The sequence below is a fragment of the Peromyscus eremicus genome, chromosome 7 (assembly GCF_949786415.1).
Source record: "Peromyscus eremicus chromosome 7, PerEre_H2_v1, whole genome shotgun sequence".
Lineage (NCBI taxonomy): Eukaryota > Metazoa > Chordata > Mammalia > Rodentia > Cricetidae > Peromyscus > Peromyscus eremicus.
In genome coordinates this window covers 21,116,110-21,140,068 of record NC_081422.1, presented here as the reverse complement: position 1 = coordinate 21,140,068, position 23,959 = coordinate 21,116,110, and the positions used below count along the sequence as shown (strand labels likewise).

General features: G+C 36.0%; 1 protein-coding gene across 1 annotated transcript in view; it reads right to left on the bottom strand.

Annotated features, from left to right (window-relative positions):
- Positions 1-448: 448 nt before the first annotated feature.
- Septin7 (septin 7) overlaps positions 449-23,959 on the bottom strand; it is a 47,167-nt gene continuing 23,656 nt past the window's right edge. Inside the window, exons 6-13 of the mRNA XM_059267534.1 lie at positions 21,757-21,874; positions 18,210-18,302; positions 16,718-16,814; positions 15,190-15,241; positions 10,534-10,659; positions 5,446-5,581; positions 2,844-2,983; positions 449-1,507 (exon numbers count right to left, since the gene is read on the bottom strand). Coding sequence (XP_059123517.1) covers positions 1,468-1,507; positions 2,844-2,983; positions 5,446-5,581; positions 10,534-10,659; positions 15,190-15,241; positions 16,718-16,814; positions 18,210-18,302; positions 21,757-21,874 — 802 coding nt within the window. The 3' untranslated portion in view covers positions 449-1,467. The remainder of the gene's footprint in view (positions 1,508-2,843; positions 2,984-5,445; positions 5,582-10,533; positions 10,660-15,189; positions 15,242-16,717; positions 16,815-18,209; positions 18,303-21,756; positions 21,875-23,959) is intronic.

The window sequence follows — 23,959 nt, the reverse complement described above, 5'->3', positions numbered from 1 at the left end:
AGAACTAAGTATTTCTGAAAGGCAGTAAACATCTTTCAAGCATTCTGACGTAAGTCTTTCAGGCTCTGAATTAAACAAAAAACACTAGCTAATTAGAATGATCAATTACCTTGGCTTTGGTCATTAATTTAAAAAGCTATTTTGACTTTAGTAAGAAACTGCACTACACTCTTAAAAAGAAAAGAAAAGAAAAGAAAAGAAAAGAAAAGAAAAGAAAAGAAAAACCCAACAGTTGCAGGACTTTCTAGAGTACACATAATCCAAATAAGAGTGGAAAAACACTTTTAGAAGTAACTTATTAAGGAGCATTATTAATAGCTGAGGGTACTGGCTCTCTGAGAATTGGTCCATGCATATGCTTACCAACATGGTCATGCAGCAGACCCTCAGAGGGAATTCAAGTGTCTTCCCAACCTGTCAGTTTACTACAGAATATGCAAGACATCGCACTTGTTACATCACAACATTGTTTATTATGTGAATTTTTTTTACAATACAAACAAAAAAATACAGGTATGCAATATATGGATACAGCTAAATGCAGAATGGTGACTTTTTTTTTTCTTCAAGAGGCCATGATTCCCATTTCTAGTAAAACAAAAGACTGAGTATAGGTAGAAACAGGTTGGTCGTTAGCTTCACAATTTGCCTAGAAATGATCTACAAATGCATTTCTCCTGCTACTTACCAGAAAGTGTAAAAAGGGAGTTAAAGGAAAGTTTCCTTGTTGGTTCCTACCATATGAAAGATGCTATCTTCTATTTAGCAGGGCCAATATATGGAAAATATCTAAATTAAATGTTATTACAAAAATGAAGCAGTAATGAGATTCTGGCTAAAGGGGCACTAAATGAGAATAATATATATATATTTAAAGAATCCAAAACAAACAAACAACAAAAAAAAGGCTGTTATAAAAAGCTCTAGGTGCACTGTAAGCATATAGGTTTTTTCCATGTGTACTTTTAAACAATGGAAGTGTCAAAAATAGGGTCCACTGTGTTAGACTAAATACATTATTGTATAGGCTGCATCGAATGGAACCTCTGTATTATAATTATCATAGAGAAGCATAGCTTGCATCATATTATGGCAATTTATCCTCAATGAAAACCTTCCAGAGTCCTTTTATTTTAGAATATTCTGTAAACAATCAACCCACCAGAACATGATTGTACAACAGTAAAATGTTTTCTTGCATTAAACTGAAGACATCTTTTTAATTTAAAAAAAAAAAGAAAATGTAGAAAGGTACTTAGAGCTGTTAATTTCTAAGTACACAATATCCTAGACAATTCAAGGCATCTTAATCTCCTTCGAGAACAACAACAAAAAAATAATTTTTGTCATGCTGTTAAATCCATCATTATGGATAAAATTGGTGCAAATTGGTCAAACGGATCCAACAAACACTGATGTCCAAGCTGGCATATTGGCAACTAATACATAACTGGTGGTCAATAGAGTTTAAAAGATCTTGCCTTTCTTCTTGTTCTTTTCCAAGGTTCTAAATGATTAAAAGAAAACAATGAAAATGAGTCACACTATAAAGCCAAAAGCAACAAATGGCAGAAGCAGCTAATCCAAATGGAACTATGCTGGAATTTCAAACAATACATTTTCATTGAAAAGAAAAAAAAAAATCTAAAATATTTAGAAGTAAACAATGAACCAATGTTTATCCATATTAGTATTTTCTTAGACAATCAAATGTTTGACAAAATTCCAAAATAAGCAGTAAAAGACACAGTGAAGCTCCACTTTATTCATTTTAACTCACAAGAAATTTTTTCCTAAAATTAAATTGTAGAAAATTTAAAATCAACTCAGGTGCCTTTTACTGCCATCTGCATTCTTAAATGTATGTGCCTTGACAAATGTATTTTCCTCTTTGGACAGAAAGCTCATAAGAAAGTCCAACAAAAATGATTAAGTGTGAAGAAAGTACCTCACCAAGAGAGTGTGTTTGAGACTCCTCAAAGAGACATCTCAATTTTAAATGACACTAATGATCAAAAGAAGAAACCTAATGTAGAAACACTACTGAGTTTTATACATAGTAAGAGGATAATTAACTGTATTACAAATTAGATGTGTCATATTTACCTTTAAAGAATGTATTCTAAAGATAGAATTGAAGCATCTCCTAAGGGCTGGGGAGCAGAGCTCCTGTCTAGTATATGCAAGGCCTCAGGTTCAATTCCAACACCCCAAAATCATCTTATCCAATACTTGAATTGAGGAGGTTAATAATCAATTATGATATGCTAACTGTAGAGACTGTTAATGAAGCTTCACAATCATAATTATAAAAATTAAGCATGAAAAACATTTGGACTGAAGAAAATACTACTACAGTACACCAAATGAACCTATTCATACAAAAACATTTATCCATGAAAACAGCTGTGCTTGGGGATTATGATGATTTTTAATGAGAATGCCCTCAGAGGTTCACATTTTTATTTGAATACTTGGCACCCAGTTGGTGGAACTACTTGGGAAGGATCAGGTGTTGTGGCCTTGTTGGAGGAGGTGTGTCACTGGGAGTAGGCTTTGAGGTTTCAAAAGCCCAGGCCATTCCCAGTTAGTTCTCTCTATCTCCTGCTTGTGGGTCTGCCATGATGGCATGTACTCTAATGAGCACTTTATTTAAAACTGTAAGCCCCAAAATAAACTCTTTCTTTGAAAAGTTGGTCATGATGTTTTATTACATTAATAGAAATGTAACTAAGACCAAGATGTATAATAGTCAATGGATTTTTAATTTTTAAAAATAAATAGATAAAGAATTCCTTTAAATATCAATGGATCTACTTCTTGGGCATCCTGATATTAGTTACCTTGAAGAGTTCTGTTGCTCTAAAATGCGTTGTTGAGCTTCCCAGTTTGCTTTCTCTTCTTCAAACTGGCGACGTTTTTCCTCTAATTCTTTGTGTTGTGCTTCTAAATTCTTTTTCATTTGCTCATGGCGCCGCTGGAGCTAAATCAGAATCATAGATGAAACAATTGCTTAAGAAATTGAGACCAGATACATTAGTGTCAATGTACACCTGTGTCACAAGGCCAGAGTGCCACCTGGAAAGCACTGCTGAGATTTCTCCCACTGCAGAATCTGCCACCCAAGCGAATAACTCCAGAGAGTTACCTCAGAAAACAGAAAATAACCACTTTTTTTATAAAAGCAACAAACTTATATTTGTGTATATTTTATCATAGATAACTGTTATCTCATCATTTTTCTTAATTCACAACAACGGTGGTTGAATAGGAAAAATCATTATTCCTTCTGCTTTACAGACGAGGAAACAGCTATGGACTACAGATCAGAGGGCAACAACATAAAGGATTTAATCCCAAATCTCCTAATTCCAGGTTCAGATATCTAAGCCAGCAGCTAGAGAAAGTAGTCAGTGAAGGACCTGTAAATCCAAATGGATCCTGGTAACGGATAATGTCCCACAATTCCTGTAAAGGGGTGGGTCCCAAACATTATCCTTCATAAAATTTTACCTGGGGTGCTGGCTAACAATACAGAATCCTAAAACTTAATCTCAATCCACTAAATTAGAACCTTGAGGTGTTAGATGGAGAGATCTGGATTTTCAATCAACAGGCAGGTCCCAATGATTCTAATGCTGGTGGTCCTTCCAAGGCTAAGAACTAATGCTGTACAGCTAACAGGTATTAACTACAGAAGCAAAAGCTTATATCTAATGGATCATCAAAAAAATATCTTCACTGCAGCACTAGCCAATCTGTTTCTGAAGAAAACAACAATTAAAAAGGACAAAAACAAAAGAAAATAAAGCTGATTAAGTCACACTACACCAGATGCTCAATGACAGTTGAGATTGCCCAGGAATTATATGCACTAAAGATTTATTGGTAAATTAGTACCTTGGATTTGAAGTTTAATATAATTTTGCATACAATTTGTTTTATTTGTAAACCCACAAAACCCCAACTTTTTATTTATTACTACTGCAAAGATTTCATCTAATTCCTATAAAAGGAAATCACATTTATTGCAAGGTGTATCAAATCTGAGGTGAAACCTTCTTCATGACAGCAATTTACTAAGAAAAATGGAACACAAGAGAATGTAAATTTTGTACCAGAGTTGGTATAAACCAATACAAAGCAATCACATACACACAATTGAGAACAATACTTTCCTCTGGGAAAGAGAGATGATATGTAAAGAAGAGGACACACGGGACTGAAATGAATTCATAGAGCTCTATTTTTTAAGCTGGGAAGTAGACTTACAGCTGTCTGCAAGTAAGTAATACTTATAATTATTTTACAAACGAATAATTTTCTAAGTAAACACACAGTTCACAATCAGTTATTTCCAAAAAATCCTTGGGTCAGATGTATTGAGGAATAGAAAAATTTTCAAGGAGTAAAAAGCAACATTCCTGAAAGCTGGCTGCTCAGATGGTAAAGGTGGCTGCCCACAAGCCCTGAGCACCTGAGTTCAATCCCCAGACTCCACATGGTAGGAGGAGAGAACTGGTTCTCACAAGTGGTCTTCTAACCTCCATATCTGTGCCGTGATATCCATTTACCCAAACACAAATAATAAATAACTACATCTTATAAAAGGATATAAATTATGTTTAAAATATGCTTCCTGAAGTTATCGAGGGCAGCAACCATAATCGAAACACATACACATGCTGTCTTTATGCTGACTTATGCAGCTGTAGCATTGACTAATATATTTTATCCTTCTCCTCATGTGTATAAATAAGTGAGGATAGACAGTAATACCCACCGAATACGTCCATAGAATGGACTGACAATATATGTCAGAAACTTGGGACTACGTATGACATACTATGCTGCTAAGTATTAGCAGTTACATCTCAAGTATTTGCAGCAGAATGGATTCAGGAATAAGTTATATTAAGCAAGGCTAAAAAGGTTTCCATAACTTATTTGCATATACTAAATATATTTACATATGTAAATATAAGCTTTACAAACTCTATCTCAGGGATGTTGGTAAGCATATTGGAGTGGGGTTCTATGAAGTAAGAGTAGACATATCTAATAGAAAGGCATTTGGGGAAAGGAAACTTGGCCCAGCTTTCTTCACAAGTCCTTCCCTGAGAAGGGCACTGTTACTGGCATTTACTGGCAGGTGACATAAATGCTAGTTTGTTTAGGAAACAACTTATAATTTTGTTTCTTATTGTTCATTATAACTAGTAATTCATTGAAGGTATTTTGACTATTTTGTCCTTCCACTTAGTATACTGTATCTAAGCCCCTACATACTGAAATAATGTAAATTTATAATAAAAATAATACTTTTATTCCTCTACTTTATTAGAATGTTAAGTTATTTTTGAAAATGTATAAAGATATAATTTACATTTCAATAAACGTACTATTTAAAAGAAATCCTGACAGGTTGTTAATTAAGCTGATTACCTCCGCTTCAGAGTCCTTCAATTTTTGAACTTTTTCTTTGACCTTCATCTCAAACACCTGTTCCATCTCCATCTCCATCTTCTTCATCTTGGCTACATGTTCCCTTCTTTCTTCTTCCATCTGTGCCAGAGGGCTCCTGTCACCAACATTTAAGAAAAATCATTAAGGTCTATAAGTGAAAACTGCAATACTAAAGTCTGAATGGGCTGATAAAAACAATGAGATGTTATAGATGCCATTATCATTCAGATGCATAAAAATATTTACATCATTTTAGACACAAATTCCAAGTCTTATATAACAGATGGGTAAAGAATCCTTCAAAAACTGTAAAATATAAAATGTGCTCATAACCAGAGGTTAACAGAAGTTTATCTAAATCTCAATCTCTACAAATTATTACTATGAAGCAAAGCCTAAAATAAAATGTTAGGAAGGTATAAATCTTGTTGCCCTCAGGTCTAAAGATGACTGTCCTGGCTAGTTTTTATGTAACTTGATACAAGCTTGAGTCATCTGAGAGGAGGAAATCTCAATTGAGAAAATGCCTCTTATAACATCAGCTGTAGGCAAGCCTTTAAGTCATTTTCTTAGTTAGTGATTGATGGGGGGAGGGGAAGCCCAGCCCATTGTGGGAAGTGCCACCCCTGGACTGGGGTCTTTAAGATGGCAAGTTGAATAATCATTAAGGAGCAAGATAGCAAGCAGCACCCCTTCCTGGCCTCTGCATCAACTCCTGTCTCAAGGTTCCTATCCTGTTGGAGCACCTGCCCTGACTTCCATCAATGATGAACTGTGATATGGAAGTGTAAGTATAATAAACCTGTTCCTCCCCAAGTTGCTTTTGGCCATGGTATTTTATCACAGCCAACAGTAACTCCCCCTACCCTCCACCCCCCCACTAAGACAATGATATATTTGAAATAAACTGTAGAAGGAAAACCAAAAAGAAACATTCCCAGAAAAAAGAACTACAGAAAGTCATGTGATTTATTTTCCTTAAAAAATTATTCTCAGCATGAGGAAAACAAAAACGTAGCTAACAAAGTCAGTATAGAGAGAACATATTTAGTTTTATTAAAACTTCCAAGTATTACAATCTCCTCTAAGATTTACTGATGTCACAACTATATTCATTATACTTTATTAAGGTAACTCAATTGAAATGCTTAAGATGACTACCATCCAATACCTAAAACATCATTTAGCTTACGCAGACTATTTCTAGGCTCTTTATAACTAATGCTGACGAAAATCTATTCACTTAAATATTTTAGTGTCTTAAGTTTCAAGCATGTTCAGTGAGTTAATAAACATGCTAAAGTAGGTATTAAAGAGTTAAATAAAAAAATTAGTTCACTCTATGGACATTAAAGTTCATGGTTTCAAATCTCTTTGCTGCAAAATTATGTTTAAATTTTTCATGTTGATACAGTCTACTGCTCTTGTTCTAGATTGCCCTCCAGTGGTGGAAGCTAAGTTTCTATGGTTGAAGACATAATTCACTTAAGATACAGGGGCCAGAGGCTCCTGAGCTACAACTGTCCTGAATGCCTCCTCCCTGAGGACAAACTTTCATGGTATCAGATGCTACACAAGTTTTCAAAGAAGGGAAATAACCAACAGTCCTACCTAGGTATGATGCCTATGAATCAAAACAATGACCAGCATAACACGACAGCCCTAAGAGTGCAGCAGCGGCATGCATGCCTTGATGGATCAACAGCTCTCTAACTGAACTGAAGACCTGTTCAACAAGAGGGAAACTATGCCTGGTGCTGGAAACCTACCCAACAGCCCAGGGAAAAACCTGTCCAGCAACAACCTAGTGATGGAGAACCTACAAGAACCACTTTACTAAAACAGCATACTTCTTAACTACACTCTAAACATTTGTCCTTATATCCACAGGTAGGTGTAGTTCTCACTCCTCATCAAGAGACAGAGACCATTAGAGAAAACCACAACTAATCAAAATGCAGAGCTGTAGAACCCAATTCCAATGGATTGACCTATAAAGCACTCCTGTTCCCAGGGAATCAGGAAACATTGTGCAAAGGGGTGAAAGGCAGATTGTAAGAGCCAGAGGATCAGAGTTTGCTATGAGATGGTGTCTCCTAGTACTATCAGAAACTATATTCATAGCCTTACTAACATGACTGCTTAAACATGAACTGAACAAGAACAGGTATGCCAAAGTGATGGGGGAAAGCCCATGAGGCCTCCACCCTACACAAAGAATTACAGGCAAATAAGGAATGCTGAGAGTGGGAGAAATAGTCTTCTCCAGAAGAGTACATACACTGGGTTATCCGATACCAAATGGTCAGCTCTGAAAACATATATAGGAGTAACATCATACTGACTGAGCAGGATATATTAAGGAATATATGTATATACCTATATGCATGTGTTGTAGAATATTATTTTAAGTAAGTAAAGATATATTACATTTGTTCACACTGCAGTAACTGGGTAAAGGTGTGTTACTTTTGTTGACGCTGCATTTGTTTAATGATGTAAGGATGTTTGTTTAGATCTAGGCTCGAGAGAAGAGAGAAGGCCCAAGAGAACAATGGACATGCCCAGGGCCAGAAGCCAAGCAGCCCTCAGACAGACAGAGTCAACAAGAAAGTAAGAAAAGGTAAAAAACCCTGAGGTAAAAGGTAGATAAAAGGAAACAGGTTAATTTAAGTTAAAAGAGCTGGCCAGAAATGTGCCCAAGCTAGGCAGAGCATTTAAAACTAGTAAGTCTCTGTGTCATGATTTGGAAGCTGGTTGGTGGCCCAAAGAAAAAGCCTGGTACATGCATGTAACAACAATGAAAAATGAGATCATGAATTTGAAAGAGACTGAGGAGGCTAGTAAATGGGAGGGTCGAGAGCAATGGTTCTCAACCTTCCTAATGCTGTGACCCTTTAATATAGTTCCTCATGCTGTGTGACACCCTACCGTAAAAGTTTTTTCATTAACTACTTCATAACTGTAATTTTGCTACTATTATGAATTGTAATGTAAGTATCTGTGTTTTTCAATGGTCTTAGGCAACTTCTAATGAAAGGGTTGTTCAATACCCCTAATAGGGTTGTGATCCACAGGTTGAGAACTACTGGTCTAGATGGTGGCAAGGGAAGAAGGACATGGTATAATTATATTATAATCTCAAAACAGAAAAAAGAAATTGTGGTAAGATTAAAACATCAAGTCAATTTATTTATAGGTATTATTAAACAGTAATTCCTGAGATAAAAAAAATTATGTTGAAAAGTATTTACACCAAAGTTTTTACACTAAAGTTTGTACAGACAAAGTATAAAGATCCAAGAATCAGGATCTTACCATATATAAAACTGTGGTTTTAGGCTATCTGACCATCATAGCACTCTATCCCTATCAAGAGGACAAGCAGCTAGACGGAAAGGACAGAGAAGAGAAAGGAAACAAACAAGAACAAGGAACAAGGATGTAATGATGTACTGCTGTGATTTAAATGACTTTTTTTTTGGTAATCAGCATAAATAGGAAAAATGTTGAACTCAAGGGTATTTCTTCAAACACAAAAAAACTCCGTATTTCTATGTACAAACCTGTGTTATGTTTTATCAATTAAGGAATTAAGCAAAGTTCTGAAGTCAAACTACACCAGACATACTGTGTTAATAAGCAGAAATCATCTTACCTCAATCAGAATGGCCAAAATCAAAACAACAAATGACAGCAGATTCTGGTGTGAATATGAGGGAAGGGGCCACTTAAGTCACTGCTGGTGGGAGTGCAAACTGGTACAGTCACTATGGAAATCAGTGTGGAGGCCCCTCAAAAAACTGAAAATAGATCTTAAAACTAAATACTGCTGTGCAACTAAATCCTCTTGGACATATACCTAAAGGACCTATATCTCACTACAGAGGGACTGCTTCTCTTCATTCACTGCTGTTCTATGCACAATGGCCAGGAAATGAAAACAGTCCAGATGTCCACTATCTGATGAATGGATAATGAAATGTGGTACTTTTACACTATTAATGAAATCTGCAGACAAGTGAATGGAACTAGAAAAATCACCCTGAGTGAGGTAACCCAGACCCAGAAAGACAAACAGGGCATGGTTTCTTTCATAGGTGGACGTTAACTTTTAAGCTTTAGAGATGTTTCATGTAAAATATCTCCAGAGGTTAATGGGAGGGAGGAGATTTTCCAAGGAAGCTGAAATACAATGCAGTGTTATAAAGAGAGAAAGAGGAGAAACCTAACAGGAAGGATTAAAGAGGGGTATGGGAGGGTAGTGTAGGAGGAAGTACAGAGAAAGACAGCTAACACTAAAGGCCTGAAAAAGCCATATAGAAATCTACTGTAGACACTTTCTAAATATATATATAAAAGGGTTTTAAATGAAGTTACCCTATAATGGGGCAATATTTCAACTAGACACTTATGCTACCAAATAACTATCCCCAGGGCCAGGAAGGCTTTTGACTTATTGGCAAATGGGGTCCCATAAAATTTCCTAAGCCCTCAAATTACAGGATATTGCCAATGCTGTTATATACCCTCCAGACTTGTTGGTAAGACCCTATTGATGAAGACATCACATACTTGAGTCATAGAACATGGAGAAATCTAGCTGGTATTCAATTTGGAAGTTGAATCCTCACTAGGATAATATGCATGCTACCAGGAGAAAAGTCATCAATCAAACCCTCCGAGCTACAATAATAAATTCACCACAGACCAAAAGGCACCCCAAAGTGCCCTTTCCAGCTGAGCCATCTTACTAGCCCAAGAAATAGCTTATAACTTTCTCTTCAAAATACATATTTACCTGTTTTGTTTTGTACTATGTGAATTATAAAGATGACCAGCAAAAGGCAAGAAAATATACAGTTCTTTACTTAACAACAGAAAAATAATCATTCCAACAATTAAAAGACATAAAACTACCAAGACAAAATTTAACAGCATAATTTTCTGCTATTATAAATAGAGAATATCACTCAAATTTCCTAATGAGTAACAAGAATTTCAGATAGAAAATGATGACGTATTTACCATGTAAACATATTTTTCTGGACAAAAATATATACGTACTTAGTAAGTTGTCCTTTATTCTTGTTGTTATCCACTCCATTGTAAGTCACTGCTGCTAGTTTTCTGCTTCTGTAGTTCTCATAGTGTACATTATTAGTAACATCTTTCAAATCCTGCATATGTGTTCTGTCATAAACAGCAAGAGGTTACTACTCATATTAAAGGCTTTGACACAATTAACAATTTCACCAACACAAAATATTAAGACAACATTTATGTGTTTTCATTTATAGACAAAGCAGATAAAGACAAATAAATAGGTTTAGGTTCCAAATGAGCTTTCAAGAGCCATGAATCACTCAAATTACTGAAGAAGAAACTTTCTACCAAAAAAATAGTCATTTCCAATAGTTTAATTGAGAAAGGAAAGTGGATTACTACTAAAGCTCATAATCTAGCAGAAATTGTTTTCCTTTATACAATTATTAACAAGGTAACATAGTTTTCACAGGTTAGTTTATATAAGAACCTTTATCAAGTTGTTTACCAACTAGGGAATCTTGTTTTTTGTTTTTCTGAGATAGGGTTTCTCTGTGTAGCACTGGCTGTTCTAGAACTCCCTATGTAGACCAGGCTGGCCTCAAACTCACAGAGATCCTCCTGCCTCTACCTCCTGAGTGCTGGGATTAAAGGTGACCATGGCCTGACTCCAACTAGTGAATCTTAATTTAGAGTAACCTTCTGTTTATCAAAGGTATCCAGTGAATGTGCTGTTTTGGGCAACTTTTCTATTATATATAAAATCAAGACATGGGATAAAGTATACAATTTATAGGATGACACAATTCTTTAATGATTAAAGATGATAAAGACTAAGTAATAATCCTCCCCTTTCTCATTCCCCATTACACTCTGAACTTCCTCTATACCACCTTTATTATTTTACCACAACTTGCTTTGGGAGACAAAAATAAAGATAGTGTCTTGTGCTTCCTTATATCCAATTCCCATCCATTATGAAGAACCTTATCCCACATCATGAACACAAAGTAACTTAATTATCTGGTTTACCTTCTATTATCTGACATTTCTATGCAGTTCTCTAAAAGTTTACTTCTCTTAGTACTAAGTTTGGGTTTTCCAGACTCCTCTCTTTGTAACCCGTCTACCAATACACTGGTCTTCTCTTCCAGGCTCAACAATTACTCCTAAGCTTCTACTGCCTCTACTTCAGTTAAGTTGGGCAGTTCCCAATTCCTAAAACACCTGACAGGTGAAATGGAACAGCTCATGCTAATTTGTTAAATCTTTCAGGACTGGAATTAAGTCATAAGTGTTAACAAATTATGTATTTAACTATATTGTGAGCTTATCTTTAACATAAACATGTATCTCTTTTGTATTCTTGACACAGATAAATACCAGATAATAGGATCTTTTAAAATGTAATAATTACATACAGAAGATAAGATAAATAGTATTTTAAGAATGTATCACTGTGTGAGTATCTCCAGATGGAGACTAAGGATAATTGTATGATGCTAACATGAAACAGTATTTTTAGCAGGGTGTGGGGGTGCACATCTGTAATTCAAACATTTGGGAAACGGAAGCAGCAGGATCAACTCAGCAGGCCAGCCTCAGCTACACAGAAAGCTCAAGGCCAGGCTGAGCTGCATGAGACATTACCTAAAACTACACTAAAATTAAAAACAAAAGAAAAAAAACCCCAGTATTTTCTATAATTTAATACTCATTTAATCATTCTATCATTAAGAAACATTATAATAAAGTAAATTTATAAATAAAAATAAGATACTGTTGAACTCCTATATTAGTGTCAGTTAGCACAGTGACTATCTATTCACTAAACTTCTGCTCTGCGACTGTCTTATTCTGACATTTAGAGGCTGGGTATAAAACTGCATTTACTTCTATTCATGTTTTATTTTTTCCAATCCACTCCTCCATCTGGAAAATCAGCAGAAGTTTTCTCTAGTTACAGGAATTTGTTTTTCTAAGTTTCCACCGCAGATATCACTGCTCTCTCCTCATGTTCTTTTTCTATGTGATTTCTGTGCCACCCATCCCTACACCCTCCAAATAGTGTTTCATCTTTCTTCTTCTTCAGCCGCTTTCCTTGGTTTGCCTAGAGCAGCCAGTTCTTACTTAGCAAAAATGACACTTTTTTGAATTTACATCTTTCTTAGAAGCAAGTGTAATTCCTAACTTTTGCCTATAAGGTAATTACTTGAGGCTTAGACTGACAATGACATTTCCTTTCTTCAAATATTTATTAAATAACCAATAGGTGCCTTCATCTTAAAGACAGCAGCTACATGAAACACTTATCCTCTTTATAGCAAGTAATACTAGAGATTTTATTTTTATATTATGTGTATGGGTGTTTTGTCCACATGTATGTCTGTGTATCAGTTACGTGCCCATTACCTGTGGCAGCTAGAACAGTGTACTGGATCCCCTGGAACTGGATTTAGAGATTTGTGAACTACCATGTGCGTGCTAGAAATTAAACCTGAGTCCTTAGGTCTTTAGCCAGTGCTCTTAATCACTGAGCCATCTCTTAAGCCCAATACTAGAATTTATATTTTCATACATGTATGAATTGTCTTGCTGATGCACTTATTAAATCCTCCTACAAGCTGGTCAATTTCCTCTGCAATACCTATACTAGGGACTCCTCCTTATCAGTTCTGAGGCTATGCACATTCAAAGTATCTTCTGGGACCTTTCTACAATGTTTGAGATATGTAGGTAATTACTGATTATATATTTTAAAATACAAAAGAAAAAGTGATGTAATATAACAGTGTCAAGTATAGTATATTTAAAATCCAGATGGAACATAATTATGTATTTCAACAGTCCTTACATGCTGTCATGAGACATTGTGTTTGTCTGCTTGTTTGTTTGTTTGTTTGTTTGTTTGTTTGTTTTGAAACAGGATCTCAGATGTTGCCTTGGGTGCTTTGGAATTCATGTACACTAGGCTGAACTCCAACTCACAGATGTCCACCTGCCTCTGCCTACCTAGCACTGAGACAAACGGTATTGCACTACCATGTCCTACTGAATGAGGTACTGTATTCTTTAGAAGTTGCTCTATAAGAATCAAAACAAGAGAGAACAATTGGTACTAGAACCTAAAGCATGTATTCTAAAACTACTGTGAAGGCTTCCCTTCATACATACTTGATATGCTCTTACAATGTGAAGCCTAGTAACCTCATTTTTCTAAATCTCTATTCTATCATCTACTTCCTGCCAGAGAAACCTGGTCATGTATTCCCTTGAAAAAGATGCTGAATTCTTTAATGTCAAACTTTCATTGATTGTATAGCTTCTGAGGGAGCAGTTTGAGTTTTGTAAAACACCCTTTTCATTATGATAATGACCCTGCTATTCCATGATTTCCAATTATCATTCATAAATGTGTTACAGTTTCTACAGTGCAGGTGAGATTTCTGTGTACTGAGAAAGTGAAGAGTAGTGTGAAAATAAATACATCAACTTATGATGTACGTCTCAAACCAAAGCTTCAGGAGAGTACATGGCAAGGGCTTGGGGAAAACAAAAGGAGAAAGTGAATAGACAGAAAAGAAAGGGATGTAATATAGATTAACATGAAAACACTCTATCTAACTCATTTTGATCACCTCTCTGCTCCTATCTTCTCCAATTCCACTATAATTTCTCCTCTGCTGCTACTACTCTAATTCAAGTCCTTGGGTTTCTCTAATCAAAATATTCCCTATGTCCTACTCTCCTAACTTCCCTTCTCTTTCAATATCAGGAAATGCAGTTTAAAGAAATAGTAGGAAGACTAGTTTTGCTTATAAAGTTCCAGTACATTAAAATGCTCCATTTACCAGCTACTAACCTGTATACCTTTAATACTCAAAATACTTCTTTTTCTCCATTAGGATCCTCCCCTCAGGGCTCGGGGAACTCCACAGAAAAGGGAATGAGAAACTGTGGAAACCACGGGGTTGAGGATACCAGGAGAGCACAGCCCGTGAAATCAAATATGGGAGCTCCCAGAGATTGAAGTGGCAATCACAGAGCCTGCATGGGTCTGAGCTAGGTCCTCTGCATATATGTTACGGTTGTTGGCTTTGTGTTCTGGGGGACTCTGACAGTGGGAATGGGGGTGTCTCTGAATGTTCTGCCTGCTTTTGGGACCCTTTTCCTCCTACTGGGTTGCCTTGCCCAGCCTAGTATTATTGTATTTTGTTGTGCCGTGTTCGGTTGATGTTTCTGGGAAGTCTGTTCTTTTTTTGAGGGAAGACTGGGTTATAAGGGGTTCTTTTTTTGAGAGAAGACTGGGTTTAAGGGGTGGACTGGGAGAAAGGGAAGATGGGGGAAGTGTAAAGGGTGGAGGGAGAAGAAGCTGCAGTCAGGACATATTGTATGAGAGAAGAATAAATAAAAATTTTTAAAAAGACTGTTGACCAAAAAAGTATCAGACTAATTTTTCTTTGTATTCCTCACCTTATAACCTGCTTTATATTTTTGCTAATGACTTTGAACTTGGATAAACAATGTAAGTCACTGCCACACATTATTAATACTTCAACAGGAGAACAAAGATGTCAATTTAAAGTAGCTCCACTTCCAGAGGCACAATCTTTCCAACTAACTTTATTTAGGGTGCTAAAAAAAACCTTTGCTATTTTCATTGTTGTTCATACTTACCTTATCAACATATTTCTTAGAATTGTAAAATCACAATGTTCACCATTTTCAACTGTAGAAAAAGAAAACAGACCACACATATTAATTTTAATAAAGCTTATCTTTTCATAGGAATAAGGAAATAAAACCAAGGAAAAAATATTTAAACTGCCTACATGAGAATTTTATTAAACTTTAATACCATCACAGAACTCCAGGGAATAACAGGCAAATGTACCCTAATACTACTATTGTAGCATTTTAAAAAACATTACTTTTGTGTGTATGTGTGTCATATGCATGTGCATGTTATCTATGAAGGAAAGGTTGACATCAGCTGTTTCCTCCACTCTCAGTTTTATTTACAGAGGCAGGATCTCTCAACGAACATTTTATCTACTAAACCACCTCCCCAGCCCTTCTTCATGTAGTTTAATCCTAAGTGATAGCCATGTAATGAATGAGCCCTCTAGAAATAAATACTGACGATCTGAAAGAAGAAAGATGTACTTCCTGCTTATCAGTACAGAATATATTTATTATATGATAAATTAAAAAACCTTAGCTGGGAGGTGGTAACACACACTTTTAATCCCAGCACTCAGAAGGCAGAGGCAGGTAGAACTCTGTGAGTTTGAGGTCAGCCTTATCTACAAAGCAAGTTCCATGACAGCCAAGGCTACACAGAAAAACCCTTCATCAAAAACAAAAACAAAACAAAACAAAACCTCCTTAGGACAATCAAAATGAAAAGGTTAGTCAAGAGCTCTAAGATTCTTTATTAAAAAAAAAAAGACAGAAAACAAACAAATAATTAAAAAAAAAAACACTAAATGGACATAGCAAGGAAGTGGGCAAAACAAACAAACAAACAAAATCCCTATAAGTAAAGCAATTGTTTCAGAGCATACTTCTAAGAGACATGAAAGTTCTAAAGCCTTAAGTCAATAATTGCAAGTCATCTGGCAACAAAGTTGAGGGTCCTTGGGCAAAATAAGAGATAAAGACAGTAACTTGGCATGATTTTATAAAAATTATACAATTATTCAAAATATCAACACATATATCTAAACAGCAAGTCAAACTAGTACAATATAGATTAAATATTAAATTAAACTAATATAATGAATACAAGCTTATAGAAATATTTCTATTGCTAATAGGATCTCTGGAGTTTGATGTCATCACTAAGAGTTTCTTGGCATTGAAAAACCAACAAACTAGTAAAGTAACTGAAAAAGTTGACCTTCTCCTTGAGGAAAGAAGAGGCACTGGTCATGATTGTGGCTGGCTCTCTCCAAACTGCTCAATTTCCAAAGATTCACTAGATCCTAGGAAATAACCTGAGAGCAAGTGAAACCCCTGCACTACAAGCATGCTTTCAAACAAGACAGAAACTGGCTTGATGGTGGTGCAGGCATAGGCAAGTGGCGCAATGACAACTGAAAGCCCAGAGTGCATCAGACACTGTATAATTTATATTACATACACTATACATTTCAGCACCTTCATGAGACCTTATACTAGCTACCACTGAAAAGAACCTTACCTTCAGCCACACCCCAAGGATACTGCCTTCCTCTGACTCTTTTGCCATTAACTTCGATGATAGTATTACTACCTACCACAGCAAGAGGTAAACGATCCTATAAAACAAAGTGTTATTGTAAAGAGTTCTCTATAGTACTCATGATGCAATTATAAATAATTTTCAATAGTCAATACATTAACAAAAAAAAAATCATTTGAATAGTTCCTATTTTAACTCTTATCAGCCAAGCAATAAATATTCAGAAAATTGGTTTTTTGGTTTTCAGTTTTTCGAGACAGGGTTTCCCTGTGTAGTCTTGGCTGTCCTGGAACTCACTCTGTAGACCAGCCTGGCCTCAAACTCACATAGCTCTGCCTGTCTCAGTCTCTCAAATGCTGGGATTAAAGGCAGGCACCACCATGTCCAGCTTAGAAATTGTTATTCAAACAGTATTACCACCAAGGTAAAATGATGGATAAAATTGCACTTTTGTTGACATTTTAAGAATAATACGGTATGCAATGGTCAAATTAGTTGTTAAATTTTACTTTAAAAATTGTCTCATATGGAGAGATATAGAATAAAAAATATATTGGTATTTGGGAGAAAAGCAAAAAGGGATAAGATCATGCATGAATCTATCTGATCACTAACCTTAACAATATGAGGTACAGGAAATATTCTATTTTCTAAACTGTAACTTCAGAACCTCAAACTCACTTTTGGAATTGTATTCACTCATTTTTAACGTACAGTATAACTTTTCAATAATTTCATTTTCAAATATAGAAGAAGCTATTTTATAAAACCTCTAAAATTCTTCATTCATCAGACATAAATATTCTAGCAATAATATAGTAATTGGATTATGCATGTACATAAGACCAGCATTCACTAAATCACTTTAGCTCCAAATACTCAAAAACAATTTTTTTGTTTTTGTTTTTTTGAGACAGGGTTTCTCTGTGTAGCTTTGCGCCTTTCCTGGAAATCACTTGGTAGCCCAGGCTAGCCTCGAACTCATAAATTAAAACACACAAACTTAGAAGTCAGATGTGGTGGAGCACGCCTTTAATTCCAGCACTCAGGAGGCAGAGGCAGGTGGATCTCTGTGAATTTGAGGCCAGCCTGGTCTACAGAATCAAGTTCCAGGACAATCAGGACTACATAGAGAAACTGGGCCTGGGAGGTGGGGGGCGGGGGGGGGGGGGAGACGACAACATGGATGGACATCGACAACATATTAAATGTTTTTCTTAAGAAGAAAAAAAAGTATATAAACTTGAAACCAGTTAACTGAAAACCGTTTGTGATGGTATTCACCCACCTACTCCGTGCAATGCCCTGCTCTGTGTTGCTAATCAAAGGTAACTGTAAAGTTCATAAACATTACGAAATATCCATGTTTGTTTATGTAAGCCAACTATTTTAAAAATGACACTTTTGTTCTTTCACATTAGAGTACCATTAGAAGGCCGAAACACTTCACTGCGCATAGAAAAGAGCCTACCTTTATCTTCTTAACCAGCTTATTCTCTTCTTCATCATCCGTTTCTGGAAATTCATATATTTTAATTTTATGTTCTTGGATTTCTTTCATTATCTAAAACGAAAGGGCACCACATATAATTATGACATTAGCAGTATTTTTCCTAACTCTTTCCTGGATTTTTATGAGACACCTCAGTTTCTGGTTCTTTGTTGTTCACATTTAAATACCAAAACCCATTACTGGGGAACAGGGAGAGATGGTAAAGGTGCTTCCCATGCAAGTCTGGGAGATTTATAAAGGTAGAAGGAGAAAGGCATAAAAAAACAAACCAACGCCACAAAATTATCCTCCAGCATCCACAAGTAGGACATGGCATGTGTACCATCTTCCCTACACACACACACACACACACACACACACACACACACACAGAGAAAGAGAGAGAACCATCCTACTCACACACACGCACACACACACACACACACACACAGAACAAGATGAAATTTAAAATATGTTTAAATTCAATTACTTCAGAAGTATCATATGATCCTATGGTTGTCATCCCAAAAAAAATTCTAAAAAGAAAGAATATTCTAGAATGCCATTTTTCCAATTAGTCTCTATTATAATGGCTTTTTGTCATTTGTTTAAAATGAATGAGATCCTTTCTCTTAATATAACTTTCTATAAAAGCTAAAGCAACAGAGTTTAAAGTCATCTAAAAATAGTAGAAAAGGGTAGGTAGAAAACACAACATTAGCCCCAAGAGAGGGTTTACACTCTAACAGAAAAAGTCATTACATGAACAAGTGTACATACATAAATCAAAGCCTAGACAAGCAAGTAAGGAGAAAACACACACTAGAAGTAAAGAACCTTAAGACTTAATAATATCAGAAATTACCTAGTTCAAACCAAATTATCTTGTCCAAGAGGATTTGAAATTCACAAGCGAATACAGACATCCAAATAACTGTCACTTACCCATACAATTCAAACTCCAAAAACAACCTTCCCCTGGTTGTACTTTTACTACAGTGCTACTCTCACAGCAAGAGTCTCTAACAGCAATATAAGGGCTATAAACAAAATGAGTTATGTGACTACATACTAAACAGAAACAAATAGAAGCCCTGCATGGTGGTACACACCTGTAATACTAGCACTTGGGAAGCTGAGACCAGAGTACTGAGAGTTTCTTGTTAGCCTAGGCTGAAGAGTGAGAGCCTATCTCAAAGAACAAGCTAAAATGGCCATCAATAGGGCCATGTTTTTAACAATGGGCATGTATCTACTTTAAAAGCAAATCAATGGACGGGTGAGGTGGCACACACTATTAATCTCCACATTCAGAAGGCAGGTGGATCTCTGTGAGTTCATGAGGCCATCTTGGTCTAACTAGTGAGTTCCAGGCCAACCAGAGCTCCAGTGAGACCCCATCTCAAAGAACAAACAGTGAAAATAAATGATACTTGGCATAGTGACTCATGCTTTTAATACCAGCACTCAGGAGGCAGGGGCAAGAGGATCTCTGTGAGTTCAAGGGCAGCCTGGTCTATAGAGTGAGTTCCACACAGTGAAGACTACATAGACAGATACCCGTTAAAAAAAAAAAGAAAGAAAGAAAAAGAAAGAAGTAAATGATGACTAACCAAGAAATAGATACAACAGCTGTCGCAAGATAGTTGATCACACTGTATGAAGAGACTCTGTTTTACCTTACCTGCCTAAGGAACTTTCTGATTGGTTTAATAAAGAGTTGAATGGCCAATAGGTAAGCAGGAGAGGATAGGAGGGATTTCCGGGAAGTAAGAGGAACTCTGGGGGGGGGGGGGGGGGAGGATCAGAGAGGCAGGTGTTCACTAGTGAGACACAGAGGAAGTTGGACATTGTTTACTGAGGAGAGGTCACGATGAGACAAGTGGCAGAATGTAGATTAATATAAACAGGTTAGTTTAAGTTTTAAGAGCTATTTGGGAACAAGATTAAGCTAAGGCCAAGCTTTCACACTTAATAAGAAATCTGTCATTATTTGGGAGCAAGTAGCCCAAAGAAAGTCTGACTACAAACAATAGCTAGCTTTAACAGCAGTGGTCCTTAATCAGAAGTTACACATTAAAATTACATAATTGAGCATTTTTAAAATAAATGCTAAAGCCCCAACTTCCTCTATAGAACTAATTGGTAGGGATTATGTTGAAAACTTATTTTGAAAAAATTCCAAATGATTTCCTGAGTAAGAAACATGACTCTAAGCATACAGAAAAGAAACTTGAGGCTAGAAGCACAATACAGAGGTAAAGTATATGCACCAAAGGCCTTGGATTCAATGATGAGTGAAAGAAAAAAAGAAGAGGCATGGGGAGAACCAGTAGGCATGTGATCAATCTGAAAATAGAAATCATTACTAATCCATCCTTTTACCTCTAACTTCTCAGAATAAATCCACAAAAAGATACAGACTACTCAAGGCAGAAACTTAAGAGGTAAGACAGGAAAATTGCCTACTCACGGAGTCCAGTCTGGGTTATAGAGACCCCATCTCAAATAACAATGAAGAAAGAAGAAAAAAGGGAAAGAGGAGGAGAAGGGGCAGAAAAAGAAATGAGGAAAAGAGGAGAGGATGGGTGAAAAGGAAAAGAATAAACAGGAAGAAGAGGGGAGGAAAAGAAAGGAAAAAAGAGAAAACATATTTGTGGTGAAAATATTAGTAGCAAAAACTGTATTTAAGATGCCAAAATTCGTATGAATTTAACACCACTTCAAGAACGTTTTTCATTCTGTAACAAATTTCAAGGTATTCTAAAATTCGTATTTAAAAGGTTTTAAAAGGTATTTTGTTACATAGAAGCTTACAAAGATAATAAGATAACAAAACTCTAAGGCTTATTTTGAATATAATACAAAATTGTTATTTTTTTAAATATTGACCTAAAATAAAAAATAGACTATTGGAATAGACAGACTTTCAGAAACTTAACTTAGATTTCATAAATGCCATATATAACAAAGCAAATACAACAAAATGAGAAAATTTTATCATTAAGAATATTATTACAGCCTGGCAGTGGTGGCGCACACCTTTAATCCCAGCACTCAGAAAGGAAAGGCAGATGGATTTCTGTGAGTTTGAGGTCAGCCTGGTCTAGAGTTACAGGATAGCCAAGGCTACATAGAGAAATTCTGTCTCAAAAAACAAACCCCCTCCAAAAAAGGGGGGAGGTGAATTATTATTGCAATAATAGGGCATGAGTTTGGGGAAGGTAGCTTAAATGCATGTACATATGTGTGTATATGAATATACACATTAATATGTATTATCTTCTAAGTACATTTATTTTATTAAGTAATACAAACAAAATTAAGATTCAAGAGAAAATAGAAAAAGCATATGTTTGTGAGGACAGCACTTTCTAGGATAGTCTCCCCAAGTACATGAATGGGATTTTGTCCTCCCATTCTACACTAAAGCTAGAAGATAAATAGACTATACTGCACTAAAAATAATAACAGCATTAATTAAAAGAGTGGTTGGAAACCCAAAAGTTAATTCATTCTTGCTTACCTGTTTTTTAAACTGTTGGCATTCCTCTGGTGTGAGTGTGTCTGCTTTGGCAATTAGTGGGATGATATTCACTTTTTCATGCAAACGTTTCATAAATTCAATATCCAATGGTTTAAGTCTGAAATATATAGTATTTAATATGACTGAATCTATCTGTTTGAAGAAACAGATTCTTCACATTAAATACAATAAGATACTTTACTTATCAGAAACACTCTGAAGATGTACTGGGTCAGCCAACAGGCAGAACAAGACTTTTAAGAAGCAATAGAGTAGTTAAGAAGGCTTTTTGACTCTTGCCTTTGAAACACCCTGGTCATTAAGTTTTGTCCCTAAAGAGGAACTGGAAAAAACCAGAAAGGCTCCTAGTAGAATTTCCTAGAATCAGCTTTATATTTATTAATGTTTATAAGATGGGTGGAGTTTTTTTCCTCCCCGAGAAAAATGGTAGTCCTCTTTCAGTATATACAATTCTTGCTGTCAATTATCTTTCTCAGACAAAACGCTAAAAAGTCAATCTTCAACATGCCTCTCTGTCCATCATAATCTGGCTTTGGCTCTATACTTTCAAGACCAAATACTTCCACTATGGCACTTACCATCACTAATTTGCCCAGAATGCAGCATCTAAAATATTATTCCCTCACCTGCTCTTCTAGAATCCTTAGGACTCTCTCTATAAGCTAGATCTTTAACATGTGATTTCTTCAGAAATTCACCTTCAATTTTTAACCCTATATTCTGTATGACTAGCATCACTACAATCATTTAGGGCCCAAAATTACCAAATCTATACCCACTCAAAACTTCACTCTGATGGTCAAGACACTGTCTAACCCAGTAGTTATGCTCCCACAATATGCCATGTTCCTCAGAATCAAGACCTCAATCTGAATCTCCATTTTTCTCTCCTCTTCTGTGTCTCCTATCTTAGTGCACGACACCACGATGTATCCAAACACTTAACCCCAAACACCTAGGACTGTTTGCTCTTCTATCCCTCATTTCCTAAGATATACCAAGACCTGCATGAAAGACACATATGTACAAACACAGACTCCTTTTCAATACTTCAGTTCAGGCCACCGAGATCTCCACAGTGGACAACTACGTAAGCCTTTCTGGTTTCCCAGCACACCGTGCACACAACTGCCACCTCAATCTGACGGAATTATTCGTTACTTGTCTAACTATCTACTGAAAGACATATTCCTTAGCTGCTGTGGCTCACTAAGATTGTGAAGACAAATATTCTCTCCTTAACCACCTTTCATTCCAATGTGCCAGGATGACTTAACCTCTCATAGTTCCTTAAAAGTTCCATACTTGGAAGCGTCATAGGTTACAACCTCTGCCTGAACATTCTTCAGTCTCATACTCCATTTATTTTGCTTCCCTCATCCTTATTCATTCTTTTGGACATGGCTGACAGTCGAGTTTCTGCATGGAATCCTTTTCCAGATGAAGAAGAAAGACCTCTTCTAAGTGGTCACAGTACTTTATGTGCTGAGCACTAAAACATTTGCCCTGTGTTTGTTTTTCCCATTCTAACACTAAAAGATCCTTTTAGTTGAATGTTTTTATCTCATTCATCTGTGTTTTTAGCACCTAGCAAAGGTACTAAAGGTCCCTAAATATATTAGTTGACAAAAGAAGTAAAATGCTATCATTTTCACATGTCCTTTAGAAGCCATAGTGGAGACTGAATCTACATACCTAGAATGTTCCAGGGACTAAAATTAATGCACCACAGTAATAAGTCAAGATAATGGAAATATCATTCCAAAGGGCATTCCTTAACTATATAAGGAACAATGAGAAAAATGGAAGGCTGAATTCTGTCATATTTTCATTGACTGATACTTAATTAATAAGTAGTATTTTTAAAAATGATTAAAAACAGGAAGTGTGAGGCCCGATGCAGTAAGTATTTTCTTGTATGGTAGTAAGGCCAACTAGTATACAATCAGAACAGAAACATGAGGTAAGGAGACAGATGAGGAGAATTTAGGTTTACTTCCTACTTCGATTCTCTTTATCTTCAACTATGGAATGTTCTGGCAGTCAGAACATGAAGCACAATAGAAAAAAGTATGGCTGGAACAACCTCCATCATCTGTACTATCTGTAAACATATTCGCCTCACTACTGCCAACAGAAACTATCCTTAGGACCAAACTGAGATTTGCTTCTTCTCATCCTT